This window comes from Epinephelus lanceolatus, chromosome 10 (genome assembly GCF_041903045.1).
Source record: "Epinephelus lanceolatus isolate andai-2023 chromosome 10, ASM4190304v1, whole genome shotgun sequence".
Lineage (NCBI taxonomy): Eukaryota > Metazoa > Chordata > Actinopteri > Perciformes > Serranidae > Epinephelus > Epinephelus lanceolatus.
In genome coordinates, this window is record NC_135743.1 from 44,393,778 (window position 1) to 44,417,993 (window position 24,216).

The 24,216-nt window shown below is 41.3% G+C and overlaps 1 protein-coding gene across 1 annotated transcript in view; it reads left to right on the forward strand.

Annotated features, from left to right (window-relative positions):
• Positions 1 to 24,216, forward strand: part of LOC117265029 (IgGFc-binding protein-like) — a 187,510-nt gene that overhangs the window by 158,401 nt on the left and 4,893 nt on the right. Inside the window, exons 32-34 of the mRNA XM_033639411.2 lie at positions 5,021 to 5,128; positions 7,821 to 8,016; positions 13,174 to 13,437. Of these exons, the coding sequence (XP_033495302.2) occupies positions 5,021 to 5,128; positions 7,821 to 8,016; positions 13,174 to 13,437 (568 nt within the window). The remainder of the gene's footprint in view (positions 1 to 5,020; positions 5,129 to 7,820; positions 8,017 to 13,173; positions 13,438 to 24,216) is intronic.

Sequence of the window (24,216 nt, forward strand, 5' to 3'; positions counted from 1 at the left end):
TGTGGTGTCCCCCAGGGGTCAGTATTGGGCCCCAAATTGTTTATCCTGTATATCAATGACGTGTAAAGTATCAAGGTGGTTAAAATTGGTCAATTTCACGGATGACACAAATATTTTTGGTTCAGATGAAAACATTAAACAAGTGGAAACAGTTATAAATGAGGAAATGAAAAAATAAAAATATGGTTTGACTGGAACAAATTATCATTAAATGTAAGAAGGACTAGGTTTATGTTATTTGGCAAATGCACAGTAAACACAAAGGTGCAAATAGAAATAGATTGGGTTGAAATTGAAAGGGTGCACGAAATGTCCTTAGCTTCTGTGTGAGCAAATTAAACAAAGAGCAAAGAAGGAAGCTGACATTGCATTCACACTTGTATTTTGACCTGAATGGCATCAACTTTTCCCTGAGATTATAGTAGGCAAGTTCTCTGCAGTGAGATGAGATTCTTATAGATGGATTCCTATACCAACATCTGGAGCTACAGGGGGCCTTTGATGCAGTGGAGCCTTCCCTCAAAAGCAGACAGACCAACAAGCAGGTGACCTTTAAATTTAACCCCTCTATTGTTTCCCACTTTGAACTTTCCAATAGGAAAGGGAAATTTAATTGGTGAAGTCAGCACTTCGAGTTGTCCTTCACAACTACCAAACCTGTGCTGAGAGCAGTGTTGATAGAAGTAGAAGGTATTTTAAATTCAAAACCTCTTCGCTACCTCTCCATGGATGTGGTTGACCCTGATGTCATCACTCCAAACATGCTCCTTATGGGGCAGTGAGACTCTTCACTCCCCTAGGCTATGTTTGCAGAAAGCTACCTCATTGGAAGATGGCACTGGGCCAACTTCCTCCACAACTATCTGCCAAGCATACAGCATTGCCTAAAAGTGGCAAGAAGAAGTAAAGGCCATGGATATTGGGCAGGTTGTTCTTGTCAATGACTGTGGATCCTCTGGCCAGAAGGCCACATTATGACTGAATATATATAGCTGAAGTACTGGTCACAGACTGCAAGTATCTCCAACCAGTAACACACCTCTCTCCAAAATGACAAATGAGGATGAGCAGTCACTGGATCTTTTGGGTGTACAAAAGATCCAGTGACTGGCTCTGTCTCGGCTGTCTGCTCTGTCTTGGCCATGCCCAGTACAAGTACAGCAGGGACACACCTCTGCACTCAGTTGAGAACTGCTGGTCCTTAAAACTGTAGTCCATTCAGACACTCAGGTTGGTCACAAAAAGCAGTGCCACATTGCCTTGTCTCTCAGTCATTGAGTGAATCTGTGGTTTAGCGGCGTAATGAACCAAATATGAGTAAAGGGAAATTCTAAATATTCTTTGTAAATTCTGATTTAAGTTAAAATTGTTTCACAAAACTTAAAGGCTGTGATTCTTGTTTCATACGGAACCTATTATGTTATATTTAACCTGTAAACCTGCGCCACAGTGTTAAGCTTTAATTAGTCAAAATTGTGATCATGAATATTAATCCAAAAGGCCTTTTTTTTTCTTAGACACACCATCGGATTTAGCATACAGAGCGCCCCGCCCTTAATTATGTGTAACTTTAGGCCTTAATAAAATGTAAATGGGTCAGTAACATAGAAATTCACACCCTGTGCAGTTGTCATGAAGGGGACATTAGCTATAGAGACCAAAACAGTTTTTTGTTTGTTTGTTTGTTTTTGTTTGGGGGTTTTTTAAACCAGGCTATAAACATGTTTATTTTTGCTGTAAAGTTGGGCATTTTAAAGGCACCATATGTAAGAATGTGGCCAAAACGGTTACTGCACTCAAATTCAAAATACTGCCGCGAGTCATGTCAGGGCCACGTCGCCGCGTCGTTGATCTTCAGTTTTCCAGCGGACCGTTCGAACAAGTCCGGCTTCTCTGCTGCTAACGCTGCTGCCGGGATACAGCTGAGGAGGAGCCGGCTGCTAGTGCTATGTACCGGGACACTGCTAACGCTGCTGCCGGGATACAGCTGAGGAGGAGCCGGCTGCTAATGCTATGTACTGGGACACTGCTAACACTGCTGCCGGGATACAGCGCAGGAGGAGCCAGCTGCTAATGCTATGTACCGGGACACTGCTAATGCTGTTTGCCATGCTGCTGACGTTTGTTTCTCAAAAAAATCAGTCGGGTCGATGACCCACCTGCACATGGGCTACAATGTATGATTGAAAATGAATAACAGTTTAAAGTATTCAAAATGTCCATCCCCGTCTAGCTATGATGCTAGTTAGCCAACTTTGGCTAAAGCTTACCTGTCAAGGAGAAGATTAGCCACTTCGACATCTGATTTCAAATTCTTCTCCGCTTTAAACCGTCTCCACCATTCAAAGTCATCTCCTATATAGACCCTCGCTTTGCCTTGAGTTTTGTCTTGGCGTTTTTGGGAATCATAACGAGGTCGTTTGGGTTTAGTCGCACCGTCAGCCATTGTAGCTCAGTCGCATGTTGGGATTCACAGGACCACAGATGATTTATCATTTGGTAAAATCATCACTAATTTCAAGGCTTTTTCCTCTGCATGCTCTTTGTCTTCAAATAAAGAGAGCTATGTGACACCCATCTCCACAGGAGGTCTCACCTCACACCTCAGTGAGACTCAAGTCCCAAAACTTGATTGGACAAGACCTTTTACAGTGACATGTGACTCTGTGATGTCACAGGCATCTGTAGATTTGTGCTCACTTACACAGATCTCTCTCTTCTTGCTCCAGCTGTTGAACAGCTAACACCTCTTCCCGTTTGGGCCTGGACAGCAGAGGCCCGAACCCTTGTTCCATAGCCCAAACCACTAAAGGGAGGGCAACTGATCACGGACTCTCTGGCAAACACAAGGTTTGCAAACCAGCTTTCCAGCAACAAGGAACTAAGTGAGTTAGCACCCAGCGTCTAATTCTGCAAGGACCCCGAGCGACCAGCTTCCTCGGATCAGAACCTTTGGAACAAAGGACCCAACAAAGACTGCACCTGGAACCATCTTCCCAGCCTTCTTCTGCCGGCTAACAGCAGTACACCACCGAGTGACTCTTTCCTCCATCCATTCAAGGATCGGTAATGTAACAACTGGGCATAGCTTATCACAGCTTTGCAGGCTAAGCAAGACTGTTTAACTTGTTGTATGTGATTTAATGCTGTTTACTGAGTATGGTTGTGATAGATTGCAGTCAGGTCATTGATTAGTTGGCTTCGCCAAAGCTAAGTGTTTAGTTTGCTAATACTGTTCACAAACAGATTCTTGCATTCAACTAAACAATCTCTGTACTAATCCAGACCGTTTGCAACACACGTCACATTGACATAGACTCATTAACAAATAGGCTTTCAACAGAGCTACATCCAAACAGGCATTTCAAAATTCCCGCTTCTTTTCCTTTGTCTTTGTCCTGACCACACAGTCAGACAACCACCTCCCTGAAACTGAAGCAGCCTTGATTCAGCCATTTTGGTAGTTCTCTGTTGTCAGCCATTTTGTTTTGTAGGCCAAACGGCTACTTGATCACCACACCCGCCTTTGTATTTCTCTTCTTTCTCTCTCTCACACACACATATATACACACCAAGCTTGTATATAGTTAGTTAGAATTTGTGTGTTTTGGTTTGCTTTGCTAATTTGTGAATAAATATAATTCTTTGGAATCATACCTGCTGTCTGTTTAATGTTGCACAAGGGTGAATGAATAGTCAACCTCTGCTGCGTCAAGAACTCCAAAATCCTTCAGGCATTACCGTTAATTTTGGTTGTTGTCATTAATTTAATTATTAATCAAACTCCAAATTAATAGTTTAGCCTATTTTATGAGACTGATATCTTTAACTGGCTATCATTTTTCCCTTTACGGGAATGGTGCCCCACGAGGTGATTTAATGTTAATTAAGTCACATTATTTAACATAATTATTAATTATTAATAATAATTATTAATTATTTCCGATAGCCAATTTAACCCCAACATATTTGGTGCCTCCGTGTGAAGCCTAAGGTGTTGACCCCAACATATTTGGTGCCACCGTGTGAGGTAAATATATGTTGATTCCCAGCACGTAACTGTAACTGATGCTGAGACTCTACTGACTGCGTGACTGGTAGACGGCGGTGGGTGGCACAACAGGCCAAAACACAAATTCAAAACATAAACATGATTTGCAGACCATAAAAAAAAAAAATTAAATGTGAATATTCTGGCTGTAACTATTGTTGTCGGTGAGATCAGTATGTTATATTAACATTATTCCTTAGTGTCTGTGACATATTAGGATGATTTTACGACTATTTGCTTTAGATTTCTTACATATAGCTCCTTTAACATGGGGGCCTATGGGGACTGACTGGCTTCTGGGGTCAGGCTCAAGTGGCCATTAGAGGAACTGCAGTTTTTTTGCTGTACTTGAGTTGGCTTCATTTTTCAGCCCTGCAGGTTGTCACTTGATATTTACCCACTACATTCCACTGTTTACATCATGATCACAGCCTGACTGATAAAGGATTATTGAGGCAGATGTCAATGTTGATAAAATATTGAGACATCAAAAAGTCAGATAATAGTATTTGATATGATCAATATATCATGATTCACATATGATAACTATGATAAATTGGCAGATATTAATTATTTAAACATGAATGCATAACACTTACAATTAATTAATTCATTAATGTTAAATCATTTCATGTAATTCCATTCAGCCAATAAAATATGTGCATTCTGATAAGGACTTCTAACTGTGCCATGGCATGTCCTGTGTGAACAGCCTTATTGCCTAACATGGGTGCCAAAAGGACATAGGCAGGGCCCCATAGTTAACTGTGGTGCTCCGAAACTTATCTGTGAAATTTCTCTAGCCTATTCAAATTTCCTGTCACTTACTGGTCAATCATGCCAACTTATTGGCAAATATAATTAACTGCCAAGCTCTTGACCAGTGACCCTCTACACAGCAAAGGAAGCAGAGGTACAAATACAACCCTTAAACCTGTGTGTGTGTTTGTCTGTGTGTATTTTCTGCAGGTTAACGGGCTCCAAAACCTCCTGCCATTCTCCAATTCAACCAACGAATCAGTGGTCAACATTTATCGGAAACACAGACTGGCTGTCCTTGAGACAACCTTTATTAAGGTATAAATACCCATATGTATACAGTCAGTTATACAATATTTGTAATATACAACCCTTTAGAATTTCATTCCTTCTCAAACCTCACATTGGTCTTAACCTTAAGCTGATTACAGTCAAGTATTTATTTCTTATCAATATACATTTATACATACATGTATATAAATGGCGGCTGTGGCTCAGAGGTAGAGTGGTAGAGACCCAATAAAGTGGTTATGCCAATTTTCATAGAGAAAGAGACAAGCTTTTTTTAAATCCCAAATGTTTATTTCAAAACTGCATGAATGAGGACTTATCAATGATTCATTCATTCATTCATTCATTTTCCGTAACCACTTATCTTGCTAGGGGTCACGGGGGGGGCTGGAGCCTATAACAGCCGACATTGGGTGAGAGGCATGATACACCCTGGACAGGTAGCAAGACTATTGCAGGGCTAGTACATAGAGACAGACTGATTAAAGCAGCACTTACCTTTCTGGAAATTTTACACTTTTCTTTTTTAATAAGCTGATGGCACACTAAAATGTAAGTGAATTCCACCAGAGATAAAAACTCATAACCATACCATTCACATATGGTTATAAGAAAAGAACTCCTGTCCTGTCTGTCTTCCCCATGTGGAGGCCTCCGACTGGACTGACGTAAGCTCCATGGTGGCAGTCTGGCAATATTCACAAACAATTCATGGTGCTGTGATGTGAAGAGGATCTCCCAGTTCTGCTCTCAGGATGTGGAGTTTTTGACTGTGAAATGTCGACCCTTTTCATCTTACTATTGCACTATATGTTCTTTCTTGTATGTTGCACAAATTGTTTTTCAATGTTTTGTTTCTTTTTGCTTGGGGTATGCAAAATGTCATTTCGTTTTTGTGCTGCGCATAAAAATGACAAATAAAGAAGTTCAGTTCAGTTCATAACGTTATATATGAAAACATAGCATCCAGTTGCTAATGGCTAACGTTAGCCTACTGTAGCGTAGCCTCTGAAACATTAATGTTATCTTCCTTGTGCGTTTCCACTTACTAGTAACATTAACACTACTATATAACGTTAGCACTGTAACCGTATTCTAAAACTCATTAGTCATCACCAACTCCGGTTGAGTTTTAAAACTCCAGGGTTGCGTTTGACTGTCTTGGTTGTAACGTTACACTCGCTCTCCTCCGTGTATCTAACGTTACCTTGCCAACGCCTACGTCTATCATAGACGTAATGAGGACGTAATGGAGGAGGGGGGAGTAGGCCTTTGGAGGGAGATGGAGTTGTGGATGTTAAAATTTTTTCGAAGTGCTGTGTGAAATGCAAGAAAGGTTACTGTACGTTCAAACCAGAAGCTTCCAAAGAGGTAAAGTCACGTGAATCACTGAATGTTCAATCGTGCTTGTCAGTTTAAAGGTGCTGCAAAGCAGACTACTGGCTTGAAAGAGACGTAGTTGCTGCTTGTTGTTGTCCAGTCAAAAAGCTCATAGTTGGCCAACAGAAAGTTATGTTTGGTCAATGAAAACAAAAAAAGTATGTCATCCCATTCAAACCAAGCAAGGAAGACTTGCATGCTACGTCGCAACATTAGCTTGCAATTCTCTCCTCTATTACTAACATTACACACTTTAAAACTCACCAGACCAACCAACTACCTCCGCGACGCGGTCCCAAGCCTCATTCTTTTTATTTTGGTCTTTGTAACTGAACAGGGACACATTATAAAGGATATACATTGTTGGAACAAGTGTGCTGTAGGAACCAAAGTTACATGGCTTGTTCTCTGGGACCCACTTCATCGAAGCACGTCAGCATTCCGATTGGTTGCTGCCGAACCACTTCAGAGCTCATTACCATAAAGTTAAACAAGTTTTAACTCCCCTCCGGACCGCTCCGGTTGCTTTGGTTGCCCAAGACACGTGGCAGACGACCAGGTCGCCCAAGTCAACCAAGTCGCTAGGCTCTCATTGAAAATTAATTACATCCGCCGTTTGGAAGCTCTGGTCGCTTTTGGTGTGAACGTACAGTAAGAGTAGCTTTAAGTCAAAACATGTTGGTCTTCCATATATTAATAAATTATTTTTACTTATGGCCACTTCCTGTTTTTCTTTTTTTTTTTTACTGTGGATTTCCTGCTTCTAATCAAATAAATGCCAAAATGTGTCACATAAAGTTGATAAAATGTTTAAATGAAGTTCAGCTCAACCTTAATAATACTAAACCCAAGTCCTAAACACGAAATATCAGATCTGCATCATATCTGCTTGGAGAGGTGGGACAGACCACGGTGTTTATACTTTAATAGTTTGATGGTTTAAAACTCAGCTTTTAACAGTGCCTGATTTCTCAAAAAATAAAAACAATCTACAGAGCCTGGTAAGTGTTATGGGAAAAAAAAATCACAAACACAACATAGAAATTAATGCAGCAGCTGTTGTTGGTCAGTAAATAGCTCCAGTGCATAAATTTAAGCCATATTGTCTTAGAGCTACAGTACATCTCTGCTGAACAGAAGGAATTAAAATTAAAATTTTACAAAATTCTAGAGAAGTCATTAAAGGCATTCCTAGTACAGCCGTGAACTTCTAGAATAACTGAACATCTTCACTGCTGTTGGTCCAGTCTCTGTTTCAATGATGTATTGTAATACTGTACCCCAACAGCAATGCCTCAGCTTGAACATAACTTTTCCTTTACATTCCACATTTTTAAAGGTCTCCTTTGACTTTGCGAGTGCAGTTTGGGTGGATCTGGCAACTAGTTATCAAAATGCAACCTGCGGCCTGTGTGGAAACTTTAATGATGACCCGGCTGATGACCTGATGTTGCCCAATGGGAAACTGGCTTCCAGCACCAATGAGTTTGGAGTAAGCTACTGGCTGGCGGATGTGGAGGGCTGCTCCCATGATTGTAAGCATCTTACACAGTGTTATTTATCTTCACTTTTGTGCTGTGTATCTTTGGTCCCTTTTAGACATACACCTCTTCATATTATTTTGATGGTAATTTTTCATATCATATCTAAATAAGCATCGAGTCACTTTTACCATAAAAGTCACAATGCCAATCTTACCAGGTTGGACCTAGTTTCTGTACACTACCCTCTATTGCATGAATTATTACTGAAACAAGATCAAATGTTTTAATGTGTTTTTATGCTTGTGTTGAAATAATGGAAGTAATTGAAAAAAAAAAATGAAAATCTGAGGGCCTGTCTAGGCCTTCATAAGATTATATTTGATGATTATGATATGTAAACAACTGCTATATTTGCTGTGCTTAAGTGGTTTACCTCTTACCTATTATATGGTCTATTGTTAGAAAGCTACACTCCTCATTTGAAGATACAACCACCACAGCAAGTTAAAAAAAAAAATGCTTCTGTCGGACAAAAAAAATAAAAGTTATAACTCACCTTTGAAGCATTATTTTAGTCCACATATCAATTATATGCCAACAAAAACGTCGCTCATACAATCCTCATGCACCCCCAACAGTCCAAATGATCTAAATCCAGTGAAATTTTAAGTCCAAACACATTATTACACCCACAGAGATCCACCAACTGCCGTTGTATCATTTCAAACGTTCTTATTACTCCACGTATTGTCCATAATGTCTACAGTTTCTTGTAAATATGCCAGTAGCTGGGTATCAAAAGGCAGCAGAACTCTGATCTTTTGATTGACACCTCACTTGAGTCAATAGGAGCTTCCATGCTGATAGTCTAGTCTTCAAAAGGCAACAAGGGGCTGTGTTAAAGGAAGTGCCATCCCTACTTACCTTGGCCTTAGAGCCAACCATTAGCTAGTGCTGGGCCCAATGGTTTATGGGTCTTGTAGTCAGTGATGTGTCTCACCTCCAGAGGAGTTTTTTTACTCCTTCCTGGCAGCACAGACTGTTATAAATGTACATAAATTATAAACAAGTGGCTCCTCTGTTGTCTTAAGGGGAAAAAGTCTTTCTCATAAATTCTCATAAAGGTTTTCTAGAAGTGTTTTTATGCACAGTAAGCTCCTAAATAGACATTTCTGTCTGTTTTTCACTCATAATCACACATTCAGTACATTGTTTTACCCTCTTTTTTTTTTTTTTTTAAAGTGCCCAAAGTATTAGAAAAACATGTGGAAAATGTTTATTTTCTGTGATATTGGTATCTACTTTGAATCTGGACTGTGTGAGGCATCATGATATGGTCACAAACAGTGCATATGCACAAATCTGTATTATAATTTTAATTTAACATTTTTTTAATGCCTGAATCAGTATAATTCAAATGTGAAGGTAGAAAGAAGTTTTATTGTGGTGATCTATGAGTAAGGTGATATCATATCCTGTTCAACAAAAACAAGGGTTGCATTCCGAATCACATACTTTTTCTTTTTACTTTTAGTAGGTACTATTGCTGCCCTTAAAAAGTATGTACTGTTGCATGCAGTATGCACACAATAGGGACATACTACTTTCTCATAACATTACGTCCTGAACTTTGACCCTCTTGCTTTTATATCCGTTACCTTGAAGATAAAACAAATGCCACTCACCAAGTTTATACCAGAAATAGAGATCAAACTGGAGAGCTCTTCTGTTGTTACTTTGCAATGTATGTTGTTTAACTTTAACGTTAAAACTACATAGATTGTAGATTCAAACATATATTTGTGACAATGAAATTACATCTGCAGCTCTCTGATAACGTTATTTTTGGTCTCCATTTTGAAAGTCCAAGATGGACGCCACAGAGACTTTGAAAAAAATGGAAACACTGGTTTTGGGACTTGTCAGACTCTAAACTTTCCAAAAATATATAGTTTATAAACTTCCCAAAGATTTTGAGCGAAGGTTAAAATTAGGACATTGTGAACCAGACACTGTCGTCTGTCGCTGTCTTCTGACAGCTGTCAATCAGCTGTCAAGCTGGCATACTGCATTTGACATACTATGTATTGAAACACACTAAATGTCAAAGCAAGAAAGCAGAAAATGACACCTGACTTTTGGCTGTTGATTTCACTTCTTGTATTAATTTCTCTCCACTTCAGCTTAACATCATTCAGAGAAGCATGGAGAGAGAATTTTGCACTAAAAACACTAACTTTAGAAGATATCTACTTGATTTGTCTACCTCAAAACACTTAAGGCTCATATTTACTTTAAATAAACGTTAGTACACCAAATGAAGAGTTTGTCCCCCATCAAAATTGCAGTAAGATAGGATTTCTTCATGGCAAGTATGAGCAGGTTGAATGACTACAGCAAGCAAAACCTGTTTCAGTGTTCATATGCGCTCCTGGCTGTCCTAATGACATTGGGCCTCATTCACAAACAGTGCGTACGCACAAATCTGTGCTTAAACTGTGCGTACGATCGTTTGACGCACAAATCCGGGATTCATCAATATTTTCTTACCCGAATTTGTTCTTACTCTGCGAACAAATTTAGAACTGCCTCAGACCATGCGTATGCACAAATGAGGAAGGCTGAACTGACTTAGAAAATGCAAACACATACCTTTTAAGTACATGCAGAGCCTATAAAACCACATTCATTAAAAAGAGATTTAATTAACATTTTTTAAAATCATTAATTTACTAATATATTGGCCAAATGTAATAAATAACCATGAAATTGATACACTTTCACCCTCATCATTGTGACAATTAAAATATTCAACGATAACAACAGTCCTAGTTTACAAAGGAATATATGAGAATGTACATTTCGAAATGTAGGCCTAACAGTTTTGGCTTTCATTTAATTGTTTCGGCCTATAATGATCACCCACTCCCAACAATTTCTTGTGCCATGAAATTATGCATCTGTGGCCAAAGGCAATTGGTTAGCATGTTAAAGGGCATGCAGGGTATATAAACGATTCTGATTCACCTGTGCAAGTGTTAAGATGGCATATCTAGCCTTGCTAGAGGATATTGCAGCCCGTGCCACAATAGCAGACCGGGCTGGGATTTCACAACCCTCCCTGAGCCGTGTCATCCCACAGGTATTAAATGGCATCCTAAGGCTATTGCCTGAATATATCAAATTCCCATATGATGAACATAATCAGACCAATGTGAAGAGAGGGTTCCATGGCATAGCTGGAATACCAAATACAATTGGCGCAATAGACAGTACCCACGTGCGCATCAAAGCTCCATCGATTGACTCAATGCAATACATGAACAGAAAAAACTATCACTCCATCAACGTGCAGATGATCTGTAATGCCAACTGCCATATCCTTAACGCTGTAGCCTGCTGGCCAGGAGGCACCCACGACTCATTTATTTTGCAAAACAGTACAGTGGGAATGCGTTTGGAGGCAGGGGCTGTGAGAAGTGGATGGCTTGTTGATGAGCATTTTTTGTTCTGGTCTTTTATTTCAATTGTTTTTAGTTAGTATTTTTAGTAAGTCTCTATTCTGTTAATGCTAAAATGTTATATTGTTTAGGTGACCGGGGATATGGCCTTAAAACATGGCTGATGACACCGTACGCAAACCCTGAAACCCCTCAAGAGGTGCGCTATAATAACATACATGCCCACACACGCGCCGTAATAGAGCGCACTTTTGGCGTGCTTAAGGGCCGTTGGATGTGTTTGGATACAGCCGGTGGCAAACTACTTTAGCTATACGCATGAGAAGGTGTGCAAGATCATCCTGGCATGCTGTGTCCTCCACAATCTTGCAAAGGCATGGCATTCCTATAAGACCCGGCGCCATCGCTTCTAACAAACTGTGAAATTTACTTCTTCTCTCCTCGTGTAACCACTTCCTTCATTCATGAATCAACTCTAGGCAAGCAGTTTCCTTATATGGAGAAATGGGTTGTGGTAGTATGCTAATTACAAATTGCGAGCACGCGCCTGTTAATTTAGAATGATTCTGATTCACACACATATGCAAGGTGGTGAGAACAAAATTGGCCGGTGCACAGGTGTCATGAATCCCACAGTGATTTTGCGTACGCACTTATTTTGTGCGCAAAGTAAGAACATTTCCACGCACATATTAGTGAATGACGCCCATTGTGGGTAAATGCTTAACAGACAGGGTGTCACTAAGGGTGCAACAATGATCTTCACTGATATTTAGACAATATCTGGATTTAGAAAGAGCCTTCTTCAAATAAACACCCCCCTTTTTCATCCCTAAATGCCTCCGGGCGATAGCTGTAGCCAAATTTTTTCAGGTTGTCTGTCTGTACGTATGTTTGTCCATCCGCCCATCTGTCCATTTGTGCCATTGTCGTGAATGCAATATCAAGAACGCCTTAATAGAATTTCTTAAAAATTTGACACAAATGCGGACTTAAAGATAAACTGATTAGATTTTGGTGGTCAAAGGTCAAGGTTACTGTGACCTTTCATCCGTCTCATTCTTGTGAACGCTATATCTCTAGAACCCCTTGAGGGAATTTCTTCAAATTTGACAAAAACGTCCACTTGGATGAAAGAATAAACTATAAGAATATAATGGTTGGAAGGTCAAGGTCACTTTGACTTCACAAAACACGTTTTTGGCCATAACTTAGGAGTTCATATGCTAATTATGACAAAACTTCACATAAATGTTTAATAGGATGTAATGATGAAGTGAATACATTTTGTATCCAAAAGGTCAAAGGTCAACTTCATAATATTCTGCATAAAACGCTTTTCTGGCCATTACTCAATGTCATATCTCAGGAACAGGTGGGGAGACATTTGGTCAGATACTGAATTGGTGATACTAACCTTGGGTGCCTAACTTGAAACTGTGCTGATTATATAGATCTTCTGTGCTGCTGGGGGAGGATGTGTGTGAAGAATCCATGTTTTCACAGACATAGATGTTAACTATAAAAGAAACTTGACTGGTGTACAGACGCATAAAACAATGAGGAAATTCTAGTTTATCATTATTATTATTATTATTATCATTAATATTATTATTATTGTTATTATTATTATTATTAGCAAAGAGCAATGTGAGGAACATTCCAATAACCAGTGGCAAATTATATCATCTGTTTTAGTTCTATGTAAACAATATGTCTGTAATATATGATGCTTTTGTGTTGCCAGGTAAAGACTGTCCTCCGCCGTTCCCCCCTGGCTTCGAGCCACCCAGCTACACATCAGTCTGTGATATCATAACAGCAAAGGATGGACCCCTGGCTGACTGTGTAGGCCGTGTAGATTCCAAGCAGTACCACGATGACTGTGTCTATGACATGATACATAATAACGGCAAACAGGAATTAGCCTGTAACATCATCAGTGTTTATGTGGAAGAGTGTCAGAGGAAAGGAGGCTGTGTGAGGTCATGGAGGACGAGGCGCTTCTGCTGTGAGTATTCTGTAATGTGTGTTGAGCAGGTTATTCCACACTCTGTCACAGATGATGTTCTTGGACTGTACTAACTCCTGCTGATCAATATTAATGACAGAGTTAGTTAGTTAGTTAGTTAGTTAGTTAGTCTTGAAAATTAATTCTTGACCTTGGGAACAGCAGCGTAAAGGAGGTATATGTAAGAAATCTAAAGCAAATAGTCGTAAAATCCGCCTAATATGTCCCAGAGACTAAGGAGTAATGTAAATATCACATACTTACCTCATGGACAACAATAGTGTAGCCAGAACATTCGCATTGTGTGACCCCTGGACATTTTTGTCCATTTCCAAAACTCAAAACTCCCTCACAGACAAATGAAAGGTCACAGGGGGGTGATATTTTGCATGGGGGTGTCATTCTGGGTGAAATTTCAAAATCTCAACTTTCAGCATGAAAATCCATTATTTGACCCTGTAATACATTTTTATTCTATCCATGACCCTTTGTGGACAAAAATGTCCACTTTCTAGGAAGTGTCCAACAAAAGGTCACAGGGGCTTGATTTTTGGCAAGGGGGGGTAATTTTGGGTTAAATTTGAAAATCCCAACTTTCAGCACGAAAATCCATTATTTGAACCTGTAATGCATTTTTATCCCATCCATGACCCTTCAAGTGGACAAAAATGTCTGTTTTCTAGGAAGTGTCCAACAAAAGGTCACAGGGGTGTGATTTCTGGCAAGGGGGGGTAATTTTGGGTCAAATTTGAAAATCCCAACTTTCAGCATGAAAATCCATTATTTGACCCTGTAATGCATTTTTATCCCATCCATGACCCTTCAAGTGGACAAAAATGTTCACTTGTCATTTAGCCATTTTTTATTGTTGCTATTTGTACTTAATATTCTCAAAATCTTTGAGGTGACCCATATGGAGTTACACTAAATCACTTTTGACATGGATTTTAACATTTTAACCCCTTCCAGGCCATTTTGAACACATCTGGATGCTGTTTCTATAGAGGGCAAAACCACTAAAGGGGGTGGTAGAGGACACAGAAATGTTTTTGCAATAGATGTCTTGGGTGGTAATCACAGGGTTGACTGTGTCAATGATCCCCAATAAATGTGGTTTGGATGCCATGATCTTTTGTTACTGCAAAAACTCATGATTTCTCTATTGTCAGTGGTGTCTTTAGTGTGAAAGAGATGTACCTTAGAAATGAAGGCAAAATGAGAGTTCAACATAAGAAAAATATTATATTTGAATTACAACAATAAACACAATAAATTCTGAACAATAACAGTACAGTAGATATAACAATAACAATAGAACAATAACAACAAAAAACAGTGTGACATAACTATTGTGTGAGGGATAGGGAGGAATGAAAGTGGGGAGGAGAGAAGGACAGGAGAGGGTCAAATGGTGCATTCTGAACAGTATATTGCCTGAATGCATCTCTTACATACAAACCTCTTGCATCTAGTGCAAGAGGTCCCTGGTTTTGCCCTCTTTGCTGTGGGGCAGGTCCTGCAGAGGCCCCTGGTCTGTACCGCAGGAGCAGCAGCAGGAGCAGCAGTGGCAGCGGCGTGTGCCCGTTTGGCGGCAGCTCGTGTCTGCCGGATGGGTGGCTGTAGGCCAACAGCTGGTGGTTGTGGAGCTGGTGTTGGTTGTGGAGCTGGAGTTGGTTGTGGAGCTGGTGGTTGCTGCTCGGCCCAGGCCTTTGCCTCCATCACCCGCTTGCGTGCCATGTCAGCCTGGGGTAACCGGGTTCTCCTTGCCATATGAGGATAGATGAGCTCTTTTCCCAGTGTGACAATGAAGAGGCGCCTGCGATTTTTTTTTTTTTTTCCCCAGCCTGGGTTCAGGGCCGTCCACACAAGGAAGCCGTTCCAGGTGGAGATGTCCAGGATCCTGGAAAACACTGTCACAGGCCACCTCCTCGTCTGTCTTCGGCATGTATAGGTGCCGATAACCTGCAAGATAATAAAATAAAATTAAAATAATAAAATTACTTTTCACACACACACACACACAAATACATATAATATATACACATATATCATTCACATAAAATGAGTAAGGCATACCTTGTCCAAGTTATCCACCACTCCCTTGCAACGGTTATAGTCCAGGATTACCTGTGGCTTTTGGTGTGCTGCCTCGCTCACCACTGGCTGCCGGTGCTTGGTGCTGAGGAGCACCACCATCTTTCGCTCCTTTGGAACGTAGGAGCAGATCATTGTGTCTTTCGTGAAAGCAAAGGTGGTAGACAGCACCTGCCTTGCCCTCATCTCCATGAGTTGTGCTGGGAGCTCCTGCCTTCTCTTTTTGAGAGTGCCGACAAGAGCCATCCCCCTCCTCAGCAGCTGCTGGCCCAGCTCGTGTGAGGTAAAAAAATTGTCGGTGGTCACAGTTCCTGTGAGGCCCGCCGTCAACTCCATCACCACACGCTTCCCCAGGCCCTCCTGAATGAATAAGAAGAAAGAATGATTATAGGAATGAGCTCTGCATTTTATCTGTGTAGACCAATTTCTACATTTCTACCCAAGTATTTTGATCTATATGTTTACCTCACGTTTTGCTGTTGGGGAAGGTTTCCCCAGATAAAACTGCAAGTTCCAACAGTATGATGTCTCACACTCACAGAGGACCCACACCTTCAATCCATATCTAAATGAGCGTGTGAGAGAATGAATCCATGAATGAATGACAATCTTAATTTCAAAATATGATAAGGCCTACCAAATAGAGGCTAAATATAATAAAGCCAATAGGGTAATGATGATAATATGATAAAAATAAATGTTACCTGTCTGGCTTCGAAGGCATGTATTGCATGAAGGGACATCTCCCACGAAATCCTGTGGACACAGAGGATGCAGATGAATTTTAGCATTCTAGATTTCTGTGACAGTTGGTAACAGTCTATTGTCACTGACAAATAAAGTAATGCAATACAATATAATACTAACCAATCAGCATCTTGTCCACGCAGACCTCTGAGCGAGGTGCCCACATCCTCTGCAAGGCAGAGACCCAGATGTCCCACACCTCCCTGATTGGTCCCAACTTATCATGGTCCTGCTGAAACCGTGCCTCCCGTGTTTCACGGTCATCAAACCTGTTTGATCAAAAGAAATGAGAAAAACAATGTCACAACACATCCCTTTATCCATCCAGATGAAATGAATGAATGAATGCATGTACATATATTTTACATCTATAAAATAAATCAAACAAAATCATCATCATCATGTATGACTCAAAATAATGTATAAAAAAATCACATCTGAGCATCCTGGATATAAGGATGAACCTCTTCCTCGACATTACTGCCGGGAAGAGGTCTCTGCCATCTAATCCCCAGAGGCTCAGGGTGTTTTCTCCACGGGATTTGAAAACACCAGCCAACAGGAGAAGACCGAAATAGGCCTGCATCTCCACTTTGTCGACTGGTACCCATGTTGGCATGACCCTTTGGCCCTGCATATAGAGATGAAACAGTATGAAAACTTCAAACAACATATTACAGTCATCAGTATTATCACGGTATTGTTAAATTTTACTGAAAATGTTATCTAAGAAGTGTTTTAACTTACCTGCAGATTTGTCATGTTCACCACAATGTCATAAATTTCGTCTGTGACATAAAGGTGAAACATGCTGAGGATGTCAGTTGTGCGGTGTATTGCGTAGTTGGTCACGCCCTCAACTGGACCACGTTTGGGTGGCTCATAAATAAATGTCTCTGAATTGACTGGAAGCCAGCGGATTCTGTCGTTGAAATGATTTTTCCTGGTGCCCTTTGACCACCAGACATCCTGCTCCATTTCCCTCACTTCAAAATCTTCATCTTGCCCCTCGTCCTCCTCTTCCTCCCCTTGGCTCTCATCTTCCTCCTCTCCTTCTTCGTCCTCATCCTCTTCCTCACCTCCTTGGCCTGGGACCCACTCCTGATCCAGCACATCATCCAAATCTGAGGAGTCTTGGTCCGTGACAAGCCCATTTTCTTCATCCTCCTCATCTTGCTGCATCTCCTCCATGCCTTCATAGCTGTAGTCCTCCTCTTCTTTCAGCCTTTCATCTTCCTCCTCATCTCCTACCTCTTCATCTTCTTTCTCCCCCTCTGAGGCACTTTCTGTTTCTTCTTTTACTGACTCCAGGAACACCAAAATGCTTTCTCTGGCCTCAGGAGTGCCAATATTCCTCCGAAATCTGCTTTCTCTGCTTTTTCTCGCTGCCATTTCTCTCTGTCTGCTCCTCTGTGTGGCTTGTGAAACATGAGACCTGCACCCACTTTTTGTAAGCAATATATAGATTTGTTTGAAAACACCACACAGTTGCCGGGGGAAAACGTTTGATGTCCTGCACGTGTGTATGATGATTAGCAAATGGCAGACAGCCTTGATCTGATTGGACTGTCTTGTCTGTCAAAGTTTTTGATAAGCCCTCTGTTGCTGGGCACCGTCGCCAGGGGGCAACCTTTGAAGTGCTGAAAGTTGTTACTTTCCTATCTTATTATGGAGAAGGAGGACACTTTATTTCTAAGGTACATCTCTTTCACACTAAAGACACCACTGACAATAGAGAAATCATGAGTTTTTGCAGTAACAAAAGATCATGGCATCCAAACCACATTTATTGGGGATCATTGACACAGTCAACCCTGTGATTACCACCCAAGACATCTATTGCAAAAACATTTCTGTGTCCTCTACCACCCCCTTTAGTGGTTTTGCCCTCTATAGAAACAGCATCCAGATGTGTTCAAAATGGCCTGGAAGGGGTTAAAATGTTAAAATCCATGTCAGAAGTGATTTAGTGTAACTCCATATGGGTCACCTCAAAGATTTTGAGAATATTAAGTACAAATAGCAACAATAAAAAATGGCTAAATGACAGGTGGACATTTTTGTCCACTTGAAGGGTCATGGATGGGATAAAAATGCATTACAGGGTCAAATAATGGATTTTCATGCTGAAAGTTGGGATTTTCAAATTTGACCCAAAATGGGACAAATGACCTCATTATGATTCCCAAAAACGCCAAGACAAAACTCGAGGCAAAGCGAGGGTCTATATAGGAGATGCTTTTGAACGGTGGAGACGGTTGAAAGCGGAGAAGAATTTGAAATCGGATATCAAAGTGGCTACTCTTCTCCTTGACAGGTAAGCTTTAGCCAAAGTTGGCTAACTAGCATCATAGCTAGACAGGGATGGACATTTCGAATACTTTAAACTGTTATTCATTTTTGATCATACATTGTGTCCATGTGCAGGCAGGTCATCGACCCGACTGATTTTTTTGAGAAACAAACATTAGCAGCATGGCAAGCAGCATTAGCAGTGTCCCAGTACATAGCATTAGCAGCTGGCTCCTCCTCAGCTGTATCCCGGCAGCAGCGTTAGCAGCAGAGAAGCCGGACTTGCTCGAATGGCCCACTGGAAAACCAAAGATCAAGGACGCGTCGCTGCGTCCTTGAATTTGAGTGCAGTAACCATTTTGGCCACATTCTTACATACAGCGCCTTTAACAAAAACACTGCCAAGGTTCAACTTAATTGTTGTTTCTTAGGTTTTCAAAATCTCATGGGCCTCCTCTGTATAAAGTGTATTTGGCTATTGTAGTTGTACATACAAACAAAAGAAGCAATTCTGCTTCTGAAATACCAGAGAAGTTAACTTTTTTCTTTTAATTTTGAATGTTTTGAAGCTAACATCATAATTTGCTTTATTTTGTACAGAGCAGGAACTGCACTTTGGCTGAAATGGGCTTGTGAAGGAATATTATAATAGAGCTCGAATACATTAAGCCTGTTTGTAAAACCTGTGTTTTGCTCTCAAGAGAAAAGAATAATAATAATACTAATAATAATAATAATAATAATAATAATAATGATAATACATTTTATTTGTTAGGGCGCCTTTCAAGCCACTCAAGGTCGCCTTACAGCAAAGATTAAAAAAAGCATACGTCAGACAAGAAACACAGCATACAAAACATTAGGGCTGTACCCAAATATTCGGATATTAGAATATTCGTTTTTATGGAAAATTTGGTATTCGATATTTGTTTATTTATTTACTTTTTTTTTTTTAAACATATTCTTTTGGTGCTAAATGTAGTCTTTTTGTTGTTGGTAAATGTAGGTTATCAATAAAAATCAAAACTTTTAAATTGCATTGTTAAAAATGTGAAAATATAGTATACCAACTGAGCTTGTGCGCACGGCACGCTTGAGCGCATCCGTCTGAGGCTGTGGATCAATGCCAAGTTTTACCACTTTATCACTATTCCCTCTAACTTGTAGCTGTTTTTTCGTTATCTTTTGAATTTAATATGAATTATGGAACCGTTTTTGTCAACGTTTGTTTCCCCCATTTTGTACAATAAATTATTGTTTAAAGTTTCAACAAGTTTCTTTTGGAGTGCGTGACACAAGTGTGTTTTGAAAACGACCGCGGACTGTCACCTGCTCAACGCATCAGTACCTTCGGATGCCATGACAGTAATAGCCAATAATGTCAAAATATTTACAGACCGATTTAACAGACGATCACTGCTGCCCGACCCGCAGGTCCATTTGCGGGTCCTGCGGGTTACGGGTTGACCCACGCATCACTACTCAGCTCAGTCTATAAAGGCTGTACACACAACGGTAAGGCTATAGACATTATATTCTATTCAGGCCGGCAGAACCAGCAGTGCATTGGCTCTACAGTGCACAGCACTGCTGACTAACCATTTTATTGCAGCACAGAGTGTCTGCCAGCAACCAATTACTTGCAGAGGCTTCCTACAACTAGTTTCAACGGTTCCGATTTAATCAGAAGACAAATTAAACAGGATGACTAGCCAATGTGAAAATCAAAAGAAAGCATAGAATAATGTACTGAAGGAGACTGACCATCACATGTTTTTTGTGGTTTGAGAGCAAAGATCCGGTTGCTGCTGTGCAAAACTCTGCAATACAATTAGGTCTGAGAGAGTCCTCCACCACTACCCCCCCCCCCCCCCCCCCCAGCCCTACAAAACATCACACAAATACATTAAAATAGAGTGGAAGACAGTAAGACAATGTAAGAACATAGTGCATTTGATCAGGTGGAATGGGCAAGTCTAAACAGATGTGTTTTGAGTTTGGATTTGAACAGCTGCTGCAGGACGGGTGTGATGTGGTGAGTGGATGGGGTCCTTGTGATGATACGAGCTGCTGAATTCTGCACCAGTTGTAGTTTATGGAGAGTTTTTTGTGGAAAACCGAACAGGAGGGACTTGCAGTAGTCAAGCCGGGAGGTGATGAGACTGTGGACCAGAATGGCAGCTGTGTGAGGTGTGAGAGAGGGCTGGAGGTAGTTGATGTTGCGGAGATGGAAGTACGCTGACCGGGTTATGTGGTTGATATGAGAAGTGTAAGAAAGTGTGCTGTCGAGGATGACACCCAGACTCCTGACCTGTGGGGAAGGAGAAATGCAAGAGTTGTCAATAGATAATGTGAAACTGGGGGATTTGGATAGGGTGGTTTTAGTGCCAATGAGTAGAATTTCTGTTTTGTCACAGTTTAATTTGAGGAAGTTGGATGAAAACCAGGATTTTATTTCAAGGAGGCAGTCTGTGAGGGAGGAAGGTGGGAGGGTGGAGTCGGCTTTGATGGAAATATGGAGCTGGGTGTCCTCCGCGTAGCAGTGGAAGTGGATATGATGTTTCTGGAAGATGTAGCCAAGGGGGAGTAAGTAAATGATGAATAGCAGGGGCCCCAGGACAGAGCCCTGGGGCACACCTGTGGTGACTGGGAGTGATTGTGATGTGAATGATATGAGTTGGATGAACTGAGAGCGGCCGGAGAGGAAGGATTTGAACTAGTTGAGGGGGGTGTTTGTGATGCCAATAGAGAGGAGTCTGTCCAGGAGGGTGGTGTGTGAGATGGTGTCGAAGGCCGCACTCAGGTCAAGCAGGATGAGGATGGACAGGAGACTGGAATCGGCTGCCAGGAGGAGATCATTGGTGATTTTGAGAAGTGCCGTTTCAGTACTGTAGAGAGGGCGGAAACCAGACTGGAATTGTTCAAAAAGATTATTGCAGGGAAGGTGGGAATGGAGCTGAGAGGCAACAGTTTTTTCAAGTATCTTTGAGAGAAATGGAAGATTGGAAATGGGACGGAGGTTATTGTGGTCACTGGGATCTGCGCCAGGTTTCTTGAGTATTGGGGTGACAGCAGCTATTTTGAGGGGTGAGGAAACAATTCCAGTGGTGAGGGAAGAATGGATTATGTGCGTGATGAGAGGGGCCAGAGAGGGAACGGTGGTTTTAACAAGAGCAGTTGGAAGGGGATCTAACTGGCAGGTTGACGATTTGGATTTTTGATCAGACCGTTGGTTTCGAAAACGGAAGGTAGGTGCTGAGAGTGACTGGGAAGGGGACACAGAGGGAAATAAGGAAGATGAATTGTGAGAGGAGCTGGGAGCAAGTTGCTGATGGATGTTATGAATTTTAGCACTAAAAAAGGATAGAAGGGTATTACAAAAGGCAGTAGAGTACATCTGTGGAGGAAGTGAGTCCAGAGGTTGAGTAATGTTGCTGAGGAGTGAAAACAGGGCCCTTGAGTTACTGTCGTTTGAGTTGATTAAACCAGAGTAATAGGAGGATTTAGCCTGTGAGATGCAGTCCTTGTAGTGGAGAATGTGGTTGTGATATATTTCCTTGTGCACAGTGAGACCAGTCTTATTGTAGAGGCGTTCCAGTTGGCGTCCTTTGGATTTAAGTTGTCTGAGAACGGGAGTGAACCATGGTGAAGAGCGGGTGAAAGTGACAGATCTGGTTTTGAGTGGGGCAAGATAGTCCAGGAGATTATGAAGACTGTTGTTGTAATGGAGTACCAGTTCATCAGGGTTGGAAAAGCTGTCTGCGTTGGGGAGGGAGTTAATGCTAGAGGAATGTCCAAATTAATGTCCTTAATATTACGGAAAGAAATAGTGCGTGGGAGATTGATTTTGGAAAGTGCAAGGTTGGCATTGAAGGGAACTAACATGTGATCAGAAAAGGGGAGGGGAATTGCCTTACAGTTGACAGGAGAGAGACCAGAACAGCACATTAAGTCGAGAGTATGTCCTTTTGAATGTGTTGGGAAATTGATGAGTTGCTGGAGTCCAAAACTGTCAATGCAAGATGTAAAATTTCTGGTGAGAGCATTGCTGATATTGTCCATGTGGATATTGAAGTCACCCAGGAGTAATATTTTTGGAGAGAGTGTGGAAAGATGTGTCAGGAATTGAGCAAAGTCATTTAAAAACTCCTTATTTGGTTTAGGGGGACGGTACACGGTTGCAACGATGGTGGGGATGGGGCCAGATAACTGTGAGGTGATGGAATCAAATGTGTGGTAGGCATGGGTAAACACCAGCAGGACTTTCCACTTCTCACGGTAGAGCATCGCGAGACCTCCTCCCCTGCCAGAGTCACGCGGTGGACAGCTATAAATAAATCCGGGGGGAGTGGATTCATTAAGTGGAGTAAAATCATTAGGCAGTTGCCATGTTTCTGTTAAACAGAGAAAATCAAGCTTATGGTCCATGATAAGATCCTGTATGAGCTGACCCTTGCTCGTGAGCGAGCGGATGTTTAACAGTCCGAAATTGGCATTGGTGTTATCATCCTTGTGAGATGAGGAGGCAGGGGAATTCAGTTTTATGTAGGAGAGGTTATTTTTATTTACAGCTCTGAAAGTGGACTGAGGGCGGAAGGGTCTGACAGTTACAATGGTCGCAATGGGGAAAGCAGCAGCAGAGGGGTGTAGTGACAGCAGGGGCCTGTAGGGGGGGTAGACGGAGAAGGCACAGTAGAAGAAGAGGGAGGGACCTGTGTGTGTGAGTGGGTGACGTGAGTAAACAGTCAGTCACGTGGGTATGATTGGACAGCGTGCTGCAGGTTGGCTTTTAACATGTAGCTGCCGAGTCTGTTTGGATGGATACCGTTGGGTTTTAACAAGGATTGGCGAACAAGTTGAAATTATCTATGAAGCCTACACTGAGTGCCCTGCAGACAGACTGGAGCCCGGTGTGGAGGTGGAGGACTCTGCTGAACTTTTCTATCCCACAGCCGTGAGGAGAGAGCGGTCCACTGATGAAGATGGATTTGCCGGTGCTGGTTAGGAACTGTAGAAGTTGTCTGAACTGTGATTTGGTCACCTCAGAGTGTCGAAGGGACGAATCATTAATTCCAATGTGAACAATAATCCCGTGGACTAGAAGGTTTTTTGTCTGTTTGAATCAGTTAGAAATGGCTGTCTAAATGCTGCAGGGATAACATTACCTTCTAGTGTGTGTTGCTTTTTGTTTTTGTCAAGTTCCACCAATTGACACACTGAGGTAATTTTCGGTGTAAATGAGTTGACATGTTCGAAGTATCCCATTGATCTAACCTGCCGTCGTGTAGCAGATGTGACATACCGTTGTGTTTTAATTCACCACTCTCTCGTCATCGTTCTCATAATTCACAGAGAAACCAAAGTGGCTCCAAACACCAGACCTGTAGGTTATCAGAGGATCCTGTATTTCTGGACTGGTAATTCTGTTACTAACCACCTTGTAATTTTAGCGTAGCTGCATCCTAGTAAGTAGAATGTTCTGGTTTGGAGGTGGGCTATCTGTAAATGACCCCAATGTTCAGTAGTCGATGTGTTAGTTGCCTTTATTTTGATACTTCCAGTAAAGCAAGAAGTGCTTTTATTTTTGAGAGACTGTAGACACAGAGGTTGCAGACGCTATTAGGACCGAGATAAACACGGATTGTG